This window comes from Emys orbicularis, chromosome 24 (assembly GCF_028017835.1).
Source record: "Emys orbicularis isolate rEmyOrb1 chromosome 24, rEmyOrb1.hap1, whole genome shotgun sequence".
NCBI classification, from domain to species: domain Eukaryota; kingdom Metazoa; phylum Chordata; order Testudines; family Emydidae; genus Emys; species Emys orbicularis.
The window spans coordinates 16,489,159-16,501,503 of NC_088706.1; the positions used below are offsets into that span (position 1 = coordinate 16,489,159).

At 54.0% G+C, this 12,345-nt stretch overlaps 1 protein-coding gene across 1 annotated transcript in view; it reads right to left on the reverse strand.

The window, feature by feature from the left end:
- The window catches only part of SIN3B (SIN3 transcription regulator family member B), a 32,795-nt gene extending 20,450 nt beyond the window's left edge, over positions 1–12,345 (reverse strand). Inside the window, exons 1-5 of the mRNA XM_065422399.1 lie at positions 12,244–12,345; positions 8,066–8,172; positions 6,641–6,794; positions 2,589–2,852; positions 757–900 (exon numbers count right to left, since the gene is read on the reverse strand). Coding sequence (XP_065278471.1) covers positions 757–900; positions 2,589–2,852; positions 6,641–6,794; positions 8,066–8,172; positions 12,244–12,345 — 771 coding nt within the window. The remainder of the gene's footprint in view (positions 1–756; positions 901–2,588; positions 2,853–6,640; positions 6,795–8,065; positions 8,173–12,243) is intronic.

Consider the following 12,345-nt stretch of genomic DNA (forward strand, 5'->3'; position numbering starts at 1 on the left):
CTGTTCCAAGGGTCAAATCTTTCTCCACATCTCTGGAATTTCAAAGATTTTTTTATCCCTAAAGTTTTTTCATTCAGTATTAAGGATTTAGTAGAGTAGAAATTCCAAGAGCAGGAAACGAGGACAACATTCATTTGACTTTCCCAGCCATAGGGGAGATGCTGCAAGAGCAGTCAGATGATGTAGTGGTGACAGAGAAAGTCACAGGAAAAAGTGGCAGCCCACCAAATAATGGTTTTAACCACATGGATCTCTGTGGACCACCAAAATAATCCCCTCCAATTTAGACATGGCCTATTTGGCATCCAAAGGTAGCTTCTTTTCACCCAGTACTCTATCACAAGATACCCCTCAAAGGGGCTCTACTCTCCCCAAGGCAGAAGGCTCAGAGCATACTTTTTTGGGGGGCAGAGATTTTTTAGCTGTTGCCAATAGCACCACAGAGCAGCAACTTCTAAGAATTTACACATCGCTGTTTACTATCTGTTCCATCTCAGGAGACTGGTTATCTCTACTGTGCTTTGTCCAACTGCTCTGAGAGAAAGGTACACAGACGCTCCACCAAATCAACCCTTCTCTCAGTCTCTTCACCCTGATGCACTCTCTCCCAGCCCAGATCTCAGTCCTGCAGGGGCAAATAACTTTATTCTTTAGGGTATTTATTCAGACATTATGCAGATTATCCAACTAGAACATAAACACAGTAGACTGTCACACTGTTCTATCTTTTTTGCCTTATACTACCAAAACACATACCAAAGATCTTTTAGCCTCAGGGAGAAACTGTCCAAACTCAGAGAGTAGATCCTCCTGTCCCCTGAAGAGATTTGCTACTTCAGTAAACACTTCTTCCTCCGACATGCCTCGAAAGGGTCGGCCTTTAGTGTTCAGCTGTTCTTTCTGCCAATTTACAGAGAAACATTAAACAAACTGTTACAGTAATGCACTTCAGTTAGCAAGGAAACTGGAACAGACAACCCACTGTATTCATGAGTCAAATACAGGAAAAAGCTTTAGATAATTATCAGCTGGCCTAGCATTCTTGTAGCAGCACAACGTGCTACCACGTAGGGTATCCAAGGTTGGCGTCCTAGACCTCAGGGCTCAGCAGTCAATTATCAAACTGTTGTCCTTCCGTGGGCATGCAGATCTAATCACTGCACTCAGTTAGCAGATACAAAGCATTTAAAAATAGAACATTAGTAATGGTAAAAGAAAATCACCTAGCTTAAAACAAAAAATACTTTCTGTACAGCTTCAATCAGTTGTCTCTCTTTTCAAACCGAAGTCTGTAGCACCACCACATTACTGAGATGACAAGCATTTGACAGACCCTAAGCATTCCCTATCCACATACAAAGCCTATGCTTAAGAGTTTCTCAGTGCCACATTTGTCTGAGAGAGGCTGAAGTTGGGGGAGATTTATAAATCACAATAAAACAGTAAAAAGAACAGGAGTACTTGTGGCACCTTAGAGACTAACAAATTTATTAGAGCATAAGCTTTCGTGGGCTACAGCCCACTTCTTCGGATGCATATAGAGTGGAACATATATTGAGGAGATATATATACACACATACAGAGAGCATGAACAGGTGGGAGTTGTCTTACCAACTCTGAGAGGCCAATTAAGTAAGAGAAAAAAACTTTGGAAGTGATAATCAAGATAGCCCAGTACAGACAGTTTGATAAGAAGCAAGTGTGAAAATACTTACAAGGGGAGATAGATTCAATGTTTGTAATGGCTCAGCCATTCCCAGTCCTTATTCAATCCTGAGTTGACTGTATCTAGTTTGCATATCAATTCCAGCTCAGCAGTCTCTCGTTGGAGTCTGTTTTTGAAGTTTTTCTGTTGTAAGATAGCCACCCGCATGTCTGTCATTGAATGGCCAGACAGGTTAAAGTGTTCTCCCACTGGTTTTTGAGTATTATGATTCCTGATGTCAGATTTGTGTCCATTAATTCTTTTGCGTAGAGACTGTCCGGTTTGGCCAATGTACATGTCACTTGAATAGATATGTGGACAGGTCATCATAGGACCTAATCATATCAGCCATACCATCAGGGGCTCGTTCACCTGCACATCTACCAATGTGATATATGCCATCATGTGCCAGCAATGCCCCTCTGCCATGTACATTGGCCAAACCGGACAGTCTCTACGCAAAAGAATTAATGGACACAAATCTGACATCAGGAATCATAATACTCAAAAACCAGTGGGAGAACACTTTAACCTGTCTGGCCATTCAATGACAGACCTGCGGGTGGCTATCTTACAACAGAAAAACTTCAAAAACAGACTCCAACGAGAGACTGCTGAGCTGGAATTGATATGCAAACTAGATACAATCAACTCAGGATTGAATAAGGACTGGGAATGGCTGAGCCATTACAAACATTGAATCTATCTCCCCTTGTAAGTATTCTCTAAGGTGCCACAAGTACTCCTGTTCTTTTTGCGGATACAGACTAACACGGCTGCTACTCTGAAATAAAACAGTACTGTACGAACAAATTTAATTTAACATTGCAGGTTCAAACAGCCACAATACTGGCCCATGATATCTTATTTGCCAGAACTCTACCTGGTAAGTGTGAAGAATTTCTAAGAATGATCTGTAGATTTCAGGATGGTCAAGAAAACGGGTTTTGATCTTATTCACATAACTTATTGCATTATTGAACTCTACAGAATCAGATTCCAAGGAGATTTGAGATTTATCTTCTTTGTATGGAAGTTGCTGCCGGAAGTCTTCAGAGCAGTCACTGTGGTTGTGGGAATTCTCCTGGCAATAATGTAACAATAACCCACCACCCGGGTGAGCACTTGGAACAGGCTCTGAAGACACCTAGTGATAGAAGTAATGCAAGCTGGTGACTCAAATAAAAAGAGACGTACAACATGTTCATTAAAATTATCATGCATATTTACAAACTGTTCAGTTAGGGAAAGGTTAATTGCACAGTAAAAGATTTAACTGACCCATGAATTTCTTGACCTCTTTTACTAAGACGATCAATTAAAAACCATTAGCCATAGTGCTAAACTCTCACTTCTCTTTCCATTTAAGTCCAACATTGCTTTTAAAGAGCTCTTCCCATCATACCTATTTGAGAACAGAGCTTCAGACAAATGTTTACAGTACTTGAAAGTCTTAAACGTAATTATTCAGAGGATTTTCACATCTGATGCACCCCACTGTATGAACATTACTGAGACTTCACTTTTGAAGCTTCAACTTTGATCATTTATAACAAAGGCCAACATTAACCAGCTAAACTTCAAGACTCTTGTTTTATTTACAGACACTTATGTTTGAAGGGAAAACGGGTTTGGATTGCACTCGGCAGTTTGCTAGCCTTTATCAGGGTGACTGGTAGATATCCCCAACACTTACTTAATTCTCCAGATCTCTTAAAGATTATAGCTCCACACTTTTGGACACTTACAGAGTAAAAGAAATTGTTGTATATACTTGACTGTGTTTGCAAAGACTCATGGGCTGTTGTAGTTCAGTTTTGGTATATTTTGGCTATTGACTTGTTTGGTGTATGAAGTATGTTGAACATACATTCTTTACAGAAAAATAATTACAGTGACATAATAAAAAGGAAGTGTTTAAATATGTGATGTAGCAAGAAACAGAGCTATATTTCCTTATTGTAACAGCCCCTATAAAATAACTTAAAATGAGTCTCAATACCGAGAACATCTCCTTCACATCCAAGCCCTGTCCTGCCACACCAGTCAAAGGCTTTCTAAGTCCCTCCTTTCACTAATGGATAAAGGTAAGTTCTGAGAGCTCCTAGTAGTGCAGCTATACCATGACGTTGCATAGCAGACAGTCTGATGTACGTTACTGAGTGTCAACATTTTCAGGAAAAATCGCTGTTTTAAAATAGGCCAATGACCAACCAATGACAGTTGAACTTCTTGCTTGCAGTTTACAGATGTCAATCAGTGGACAGAAACTTAACAGCTCCTAGCAGTCAAGCTCATTGGAATCTGTATTCATAGAATTTGGTCAATTGTAGTGCCATGCAGACTCTATGCCACCTCTTGCTTATGATACTGCCTGAAAGCCACTTTTCTAAGCAATTGAGCATTACAAGCAATTTGTTTCGGTCCAATTTTACCTTTGATTTCTTAATAGCTTCTAGGACAGAGGTGGGCAAACTACGGCCCCCGGGCCACATCCGGCCTGCGGGACCATCCTGCCCGGCCCTTGAGCTCCCGTCCAGGGAGGCTAGCCTCCAGCCCCTCCCCTGCTGTCCCTCCTCCCCCGCAGCCTCAACTCGCCGCACAGGGAGTGTGGCTGGCTCCGGCCAGGCGGCGCAGCTGGCTCCAGCCAGACGGCGCGGCTGCCAATCCTGCCACTCTGAGCAGCATGGTAAGAGGGCAGGGAGGGAGTTGGATAAGGGGCAGAGTGTCCCAGGGGGCAGTCAGGGAGCGGTTGGATGGGGCGGAGGTTCTGTGGGGGCGGTCAGTGGATGGGGGTGTTGGATAGGCGTGGGAGTCCTGGGGGCCTGTCAGGGGTCGGGGATGTGGACAGGGGTTGGGGCAGTCAGGGGACAGGGGTGGTTGGATAGGGAGTGGGGTTCCTGGGGCGGGGGGTCCCGGGAGGGGGCAGTCAGGGGACAAGGAGTGGGGGGGTTGGAAGTGGGAGGGGGCAGATAGGGAGGCACAGTCTTCCCTACCCGGCCCTCCATACAGTTTCACAACCCTGATGTGGCCCTCGGGCTAAAAAGTTTGTCCACCCCTGTTCTAGGAGCATATGGTTCCTTGGTCCCAGGCTGACCAAAACCACATTAACTAGCTATGGAAGAAGTATCCATTTGTAGCTGATTCCAAGAGAAACTCAAAATATGTTAAATACAGGAACCATCTCTGATAAGGAGATTCACAGAAAGGGCCTTGTAGATAACCTCTGAAAGTATTTTTTCCAGTTGCAAGTCTCAGTTGTCCACAAACCCTTGTATTTCCACACCACAGGGTAATTTTGCTTCAGGATCCAGCGAGCAAAACGAGTTTCCTGTAAGTCTCTGAACATCTGAAGGCATTTTCAGCACAATAAGGCCAAACTTCATCATTAGATTCTCACACACTGTTCTTTGTGTTCTTTTATCAAAGGGTGAGTGCCTTCTCAGGTCCAGTTTTCATGAACAATTCTTCCACCAGAGCTAGACTCATAAATCAAGGGATTTTCAAATGTTGTACCTGGACCCAATGGCAATGATCTTGACAAAGAAACACAAGGTACTCAAAATTCAATGACCAAATGTCCATGAAAAAACAGACAAGCCACCACTGCTTCTGCTCTTCTGTTTTCATTCTTCCCTCAACAGTAACTGACTCATTAATGCTTGTGACTGTCACTCCATTATCCTCTGCACTTTAGAAAGTAGTGATGCCAAGACATACAAAACACTCTGTACTAACATTGCTTTATTCCGCAGGAATTGAAGATTTAAAGAAACACGTTCAACAGTAGAGCTCTCAGAAATGCCAACTTCTGAGTGATAGAGAGATCAAAGAACATGAGAGCTGAAAGACTAGCAGGTGGCAGAGATTAGAGTTAAAACTAGAGGCTTCTGAACAAAATTCAGCTAAGATTTTTAAGTTTCAAACTCTGCAACTGTGAAAATGGATGCAAAGTCTGGTATGATTCTATCTACGTTCTAATGCTACATCCATCACAGCTGTATCTGAACACTTGGATAATAAGACAGACTTTTCAGCTTGGAAAAGAGACGACTAAGGGGGGGATATGATAGAGGTCTATAAAATCCTATTGGTGTGGAGAAAGTAAATAAGTGTTATTTACTCCTCCTAATACAAGAACAAGGGGTCATTAAATGAAATTAATAGGCAGCACGTTTAAAACGAACAAAAGGAAGTATTTCTTCACACTGTGCATAGTCAGCCTGTGGAACTCCTTGCTCAAGGATGTTGTGAAGGCCAAGACAATAACAGGGTTCAAAAAAGAACTAGATAAATTCATAGAGGATAGGAAGGTCAGGATGGGCAGAGATGGTGTCCCTAGCCTCTGTTTGCCAGAATCTGGAAATCAGTGACAGGCGATGGATGACTGGATGATTACCTGTTCTGTTCATTCTCTCTGGGACACCTGACATTGGATGCTATCAGAAGACAGGATACTGGGCTAGATGGACCTTTGGTCTGACCCAGTATGGCAATTCTTATGATACAAATGAATAACATGTACAAATTTGTGTTCTGTGCAGGCATCTTAATGGGAATGTGGAAATATGATCTTTTCAAACATGTTTTTCAAGTTTAAATTCAAGTGCGATTATAAAGATTCACTAAATAATGTGTGTATACACAGCCAGCCAGCCATGATTTTTAACTTTCTAATTTGATTGAAGTATTTGGCCTGCAGTGGCAACTTGTGTGGGAGCTTCATTTTAATGCAGACTAAAACTATTAAATGTTTCTTAAAGAAATTCTATTCTGTTTACATTCTCATACCCATTGCTATGGTATCTGAACAACCTGTAAAACATATTTTCAAACTGCAATAAAGGCAAATCAACTCATCTATTATGCAGACCCTGTATGTCACCTGTAGATACATTATGATTAATTTAAATTAATCCAAGCATTTTAACATACCTGACTAGCCAGTGGCGACTGTATACTTAACTTCCCGTTCTTTGGAATCTCTATTCTGTAGCCCAAAGGGAGGAAAGCATTGAATCCTACAATGAGGTCGGGATGTTCATGAAACAGCTGAGAAACCCGCCTGATTACACCAGGAGTATCAATGCTAGAACCAAGAACAGGCTGTTAACTCCATGTAAGACCTTAAGTCACAAAATAAAAGGTAAGATACAGAAAAAGTAAGAACTGCAATAACATTTATTAGCAATCAGGGAATTGGATAGACTTAAACATCAAGATAACATTGACTCCCCTGAAGACAATGATAAACTGTCCAGAGTTCTTGTGGCTTCCTAGAGAAGATTTAGTCACAGCAATTATAATGCAGCAGGTTGAATTATTCCAACTCTCTGGGTATGCATGTACCACAGTAAGAATAGTTCCCCTCCCTGAATCTAAACACTGATCATACAATTTATATATTTTGCAAGGTTAAGGCCAGATGTACAGATGTCCGAAGAAACTCCTTTTCCCATCCCCCCCAGTCTAAAGACTGGGCTCTCCAAACGAGGCACACATTAGATTCATTAGCCCCAATACTACAGAACACCAGTGTCTGACCATGACACTATTCTGGACAGTCCATGTCACTTTAAAAGACCAACAGAACTAGTAGGCCCAAATGAAGTGAAAGATTCCCAATCATCAGCAAGCTCCTCCCAAAGTGATGGTTCTGCTTATGGGGCCAGATGGAGACTCAAGGATGTGGATTAGCTGAAGGGGATGTGCCTGCCTTCACTCCTGGTGTTTTAGGTGTTACAAGTTCTGGCTTCTTCACCCCTTTTTAGGATTTGGGTTCCCTGAGTGAGCTGAGTTATAAGATTTATTGTCTTCCTGGAATTATGGCCCTGGGAAATTGTGGGATATTGACTCCATCCGGATGAATGGTGTTGGGATGGGTGCTCTAGAAGCAGATTTGGAACCCTCTTGGGGAGGGGATAATGGACCCCTTTATATCTGGAATTTAACTTTTGCATAATGTCATAGAACCCAAGAAGCATGTTTCCTGCATGAGCTTGGGAAGTGTGATGATCAGATTTTGCTGAAGGTGTGCTGAAAATGGGAACGGAGGCAGGGGAATATTGGGGGGTATTTTATGTGGGGATGAGCAATGAGGAGGTTCTTAAAGGTGGGTGCTGGCATTAAGGTCTGGGGTCCCATAACAGGAGTGCTAGGAGCAGGGGAATATTCTAGGGCAAAATGGGATACCTGAGAGGAAGGGCACTGTAGGAGTGGGTATTGGACGGGTTTGGGGGGGGGGGGGGGGGAGAGGGATGGTCACCTTACCTCTGACGAAGTGGGTATTCACCCACGAAAGCTTATGCTCCAATACATCTGTTAGTCTTAAAGGTGCCACAGGACTCTCTGTTACCTTACCTCTGGCTCTTGAATTCCTTCATGATCTCCAGGAATCCGTTATAGGTGGCGGGATCACTGCCAAAGCGAATCTTCACCTGGTCCAGGTAGGAGAGTGCATCCTCCACCTGCAGGGGAGCGGGAGTTAGTCAGGGAGCTGGGGTGGAGAGCAGAGCGCAAGGCAACCTAGGGTCTGAGGACCTATCCCCCGGGGGGGGGGAGAGGGGGCTAAGGGGCTCGCAGAAAGGGGTTGGGGTTCACTCCAGTGGGAGGGTGTCACCCTGGGGGGGAGAGGCCCTGGAGCAGACACTGTAGATTATCCCGGGTGGGAGGGGCCAGAGGTTATCCAGGGTGAAGTGCGGGTGGCCCGTGGGGCGGGGCGATGGGGGCCCGAGCGGGCACGGGGGGATTATCCCGGGTGGGAGGGGCCGGGGGTTATCCCGGGTGAAGTGCAGGGGGCCCGTGGGGCGGGGCGATGGGGGTCCGAGCAGGCACGGGGATTATCCCGGGTGGGAGGGGCCGGGGGTTATCCCGGGTGAAGTGCGGGGGGCCCGTGGGGCGGGGCAATGGGGGCCCGAGCGGGCACGGGGGATTATCCCGGGTGAAGTATGGGGGGCCTGTGGGGCGGGGCGATGGGGGCCCGAGCGGGCACGGGGGATTATCCCGTGTGGGAGGGGCCGGGGGTTAACCCGGGTGAAGTGCGGGTGGCCCGTGGGGCGGGGCGATGGGGGCCCGAGCGGGCACGGGGGGTTATCCCAGGTGGGAGGGGCCGGGGGTTATCCCGGGTGAAGTGCGTTGGTCCCGTGGGGCGGGGCGATGGGGGCCCGAGCGGGTACGGGGGGTTATCCCGGGTGGGAGGGGCCGGGGGTTATCCCGGGTGAAGTGCAGGGGACCCGTGGGGCGGGGCGATGGGGGCCCGAGCGGGCACGGGGGGCTATCCCGGGTGGGAGGGGCCGGGGGTTATCCCGGGTGAAGTGCGGGGGGCCCGTGGGGCGGGGCGATGGGGGCCCGAGCGGGCACGGGGGGTTATCCTGGGTGGGAGGGGCCGGAGGTTATCCCGGGTGAAGTGCAGGGGGCCCGTGGGGCGGGGCGATGGGGGCCCGAGCGGGCACGGGGGCGTTATCCCGGGTGGGAGGGGCCGGAGGTTATCCCGGGTGAAGTGCAGGGGGCCCGTGGGGCGGAGCGATGGGGGCCCGAGCGGGCACGGGGGGTTATCCCGGGTGGGAGGGGCCGGAGGTTATCCCGGGTGAAGTGCAGGGGTCCCGTGGGGCGGGGTGATGGGGGCCCGAGCTGGCCCGGGGGGGGTTATCCCGGGTGGGAGGGGCCGGAGGTTATGCCGGGTGAAGTGCAGGGGGCCCGTGGGGTGGGGCGATGGGGGCCCGAGCGGGCACGGGGGGGTTATCCCGGGTGGGAGGGGCCGGAGGTTATGCCGGGTGAAGTGCAGGGGGCTCGTGGGGCGGGGCGATGGGGGCCCGAGCGGGCACGGGGGGTTATCCCGGGTGGGAGGGGCCGGAGGTTATCCCGGGTGAAGTGCAGGGGGCCCGTGGGGCGGGGTGATGGGGGCCCGAGCGGGCACGGGGGGTTATCCCGGGTGGGAGGGGCCGGGGGTTATGCCGGGTGAAGTGCAGGGGGCCCGTGGGGCGGAGCGATGGGGGCCCGAGCGGGCACGGGGGGGTTATCCCGGGTGGGAGGGGCCGGAGGTTATGCCGGGTGAAGTGCAGGGGGCTCGTGGGGCGGGGCGATGGGGGCCCGAGCGGGCACTGGGGGTTATCCCGGGTGGGAGGGGCCGGAGGTTATCCCGGGTGAAGTGCAGGGGGCCCGTGGGGCGGGGCGATGGGGGCCCGAGCGGGCACGGGGGGTTATCCCGGGTGGGAGGGGCCGGGGGTTATCCCGGGTGAAGTGCAGGGGGCCCGTGGGGCGGGGCGATGGGGGTCCGAGCAGGCACGGGGATTATCCCGGGTGGGAGGGGCCGGGGGTTATCCCGGGTGAAGTGCGGGGGGCCCGTGGGGCGGGGCAATGGGGGCCCGAGCGGGCACGGGGGGATTATCCCGGGTGGGAGGGGCCGGGGGTTATCCCGGGTGAAGTGCAGGGGGCCCGTGGGGCGGGGCGATGGGGGTCCGAGCAGGCACGGGGATTATCCCGGGTGGGAGGGGCCGGGGGTTATCCCGGGTGAAGTGCGGGGGGCCCGTGGGGCGGGGCAATGGGGGCCCGAGCCGGCACGGGGGATTATCCCGGGTGAAGTATGGGGGGCCTGTGGGGCGGGGCGATGGGGGCCCGAGCGGGCACGGGGGATTATCCCGTGTGGGAGGGGCCGGGGGTTATCCCGGGTGAAGTGCGGGTGGCCCGTGGGGCGGGGCGATGGGGGCCCGAGCGGGCACGGGGGGTTATCCCAGGTGGGAGGGGCCGGGGGTTATCCCGGGTGAAGTGCGTTGGTCCCGTGGGGCGGGGCGATGGGGGCCCGAGCGGGTACGGGGGGTTATCCCGGGTGGGAGGGGCCGGGGGTTATCCCGGGTGAAGTGCAGGGGACCCGTGGGGCGGGGCGATGGGGGCCCGAGCGGGCACGGGGGGCTATCCCGGGTGGGAGGGGCCGGGGGTTATCCCGGGTGAAGTGCGGGGGGCCCGTGGGGCGGGGCGATGGGGGCCCGAGCGGGCACGGGGGGTTATCCTGGGTGGGAGGGGCCGGAGGTTATCCCGGGTGAAGTGCAGGGGGCCCGTGGGGCGGGGCGATGGGGGCCCGAGCGGGCACGGGGGCGTTATCCCGGGTGGGAGGGGCCGGAGGTTATCCCGGGTGAAGTGCAGGGGGCCCGTGGGGCGGAGCGATGGGGGCCCGAGCGGGCACGGGGGGTTATCCCGGGTGGGAGGGGCCGGAGGTTATCCCGGGTGAAGTGCAGGGGTCCCGTGGGGCGGGGTGATGGGGGCCCGAGCTGGCACGGGGGGGGTTATCCCGGGTGGGAGGGGCCGGAGGTTATGCCGGGTGAAGTGCAGGGGGCCCGTGGGGTGGGGCGATGGGGGCCCGAGCGGGCACGGGGGGGTTATCCCGGGTGGGAGGGGCCGGAGGTTATGCCGGGTGAAGTGCAGGGGGCTCGTGGGGCGGGGCGATGGGGGCCCGAGCGGGCACGGGGGGTTATCCCGGGTGGGAGGGGCCGGAGGTTATCCCGGGTGAAGTGCAGGGGGCCCGTGGGGCGGGGCGATGGGGGCCCGAGCGGGCACGGGGGGTTATCCCGGGTGTGAGGGGCCGGAGGTTATCCCGGGTGAAGTGCAGGGGGCCCGTGGGGCGGGGCGATGGGGGCCCGAGCGGGCACGGGGGGTTATCCCGGGTGGGAGGGGCCGGGGGTTATGCCGGGTGAAGTGCAGGGGGCCCGTGGGGCGGAGCGATGGGGGCCCGAGCGGGCACGGGGGGGTTATCCCGGGTGGGAGGGGCCGGAGGTTATGCCGGGTGAAGTGCAGGGGGCTCGTGGGGCGGGGCGATGGGGGCCCGAGCGGGCACGGGGGGTTATCCCGGGTGGGAGGGACCGGAGGTTATCCCGGGTGAAGTGCAGGGGGCCCGTGGGGCGGGGCGATGGGGGCCCGAGCGGGCACGGGGGGTTATCCCGGGTGGGAGGGGCCGGGGGTTATCCCGGGTGAAGTGCAGGGGGCCCGTGGGGCGGGGCGATGGGGGCCCGAGCGGGCACGGGGGGTTATCCCGGGTGGGAGGGGCCGGGGGTTATCCCGGGTGAAGTGCAGGGGGCCCGTGGGGCGGGGTGATGGGGGCCCGAGCGGGCACGGGGGGTTATCCCGGGTGGGAGGGGCCGGGGGTTATCCCGGGTGAAGTGCAGGGGGCCCGTGGGGCGGGGCGATGGGGGCCCGAGCGGGCACGGGGGGTTATCCCGGGTGGGAGGGGCCGGAGGTTATCCCGGGTGAAGTGCGGGGGGCCCGTGGGGCGGGGCGATGGGGGCCCGAGCGGGCACGGGGGGTTATCCCGGGTGGGAGGGGCCGGGGGTTATCCCGGGTGAAGTGCGGGGGGCCCGTGGGGCGGGGTGATGGGGGCCCGAGCGGGCACGGGGGGTTATCCCGGGTGGGAGGGGCCGGGGGTTATCCCGGGTGAAGTGCAGGGGGCCCGTGGGGCGGGGTGATGGGGGCCCGAGCGGGCACGGGGGGTTATCCCGGGTGGGGTCACTGAAGGAAGCCGGGGCGGCGCTCGGGGAGGGCCCCGCACTCACATGCACCGGCAGTTTCTCCTGCGCTGCGCCCCCGCCGGCCCGGCCCCCGCCCCATCTGGGGCCACTGCCCCCCCGGCCGCCTCCGCCTCCCCCCGCCGCCAT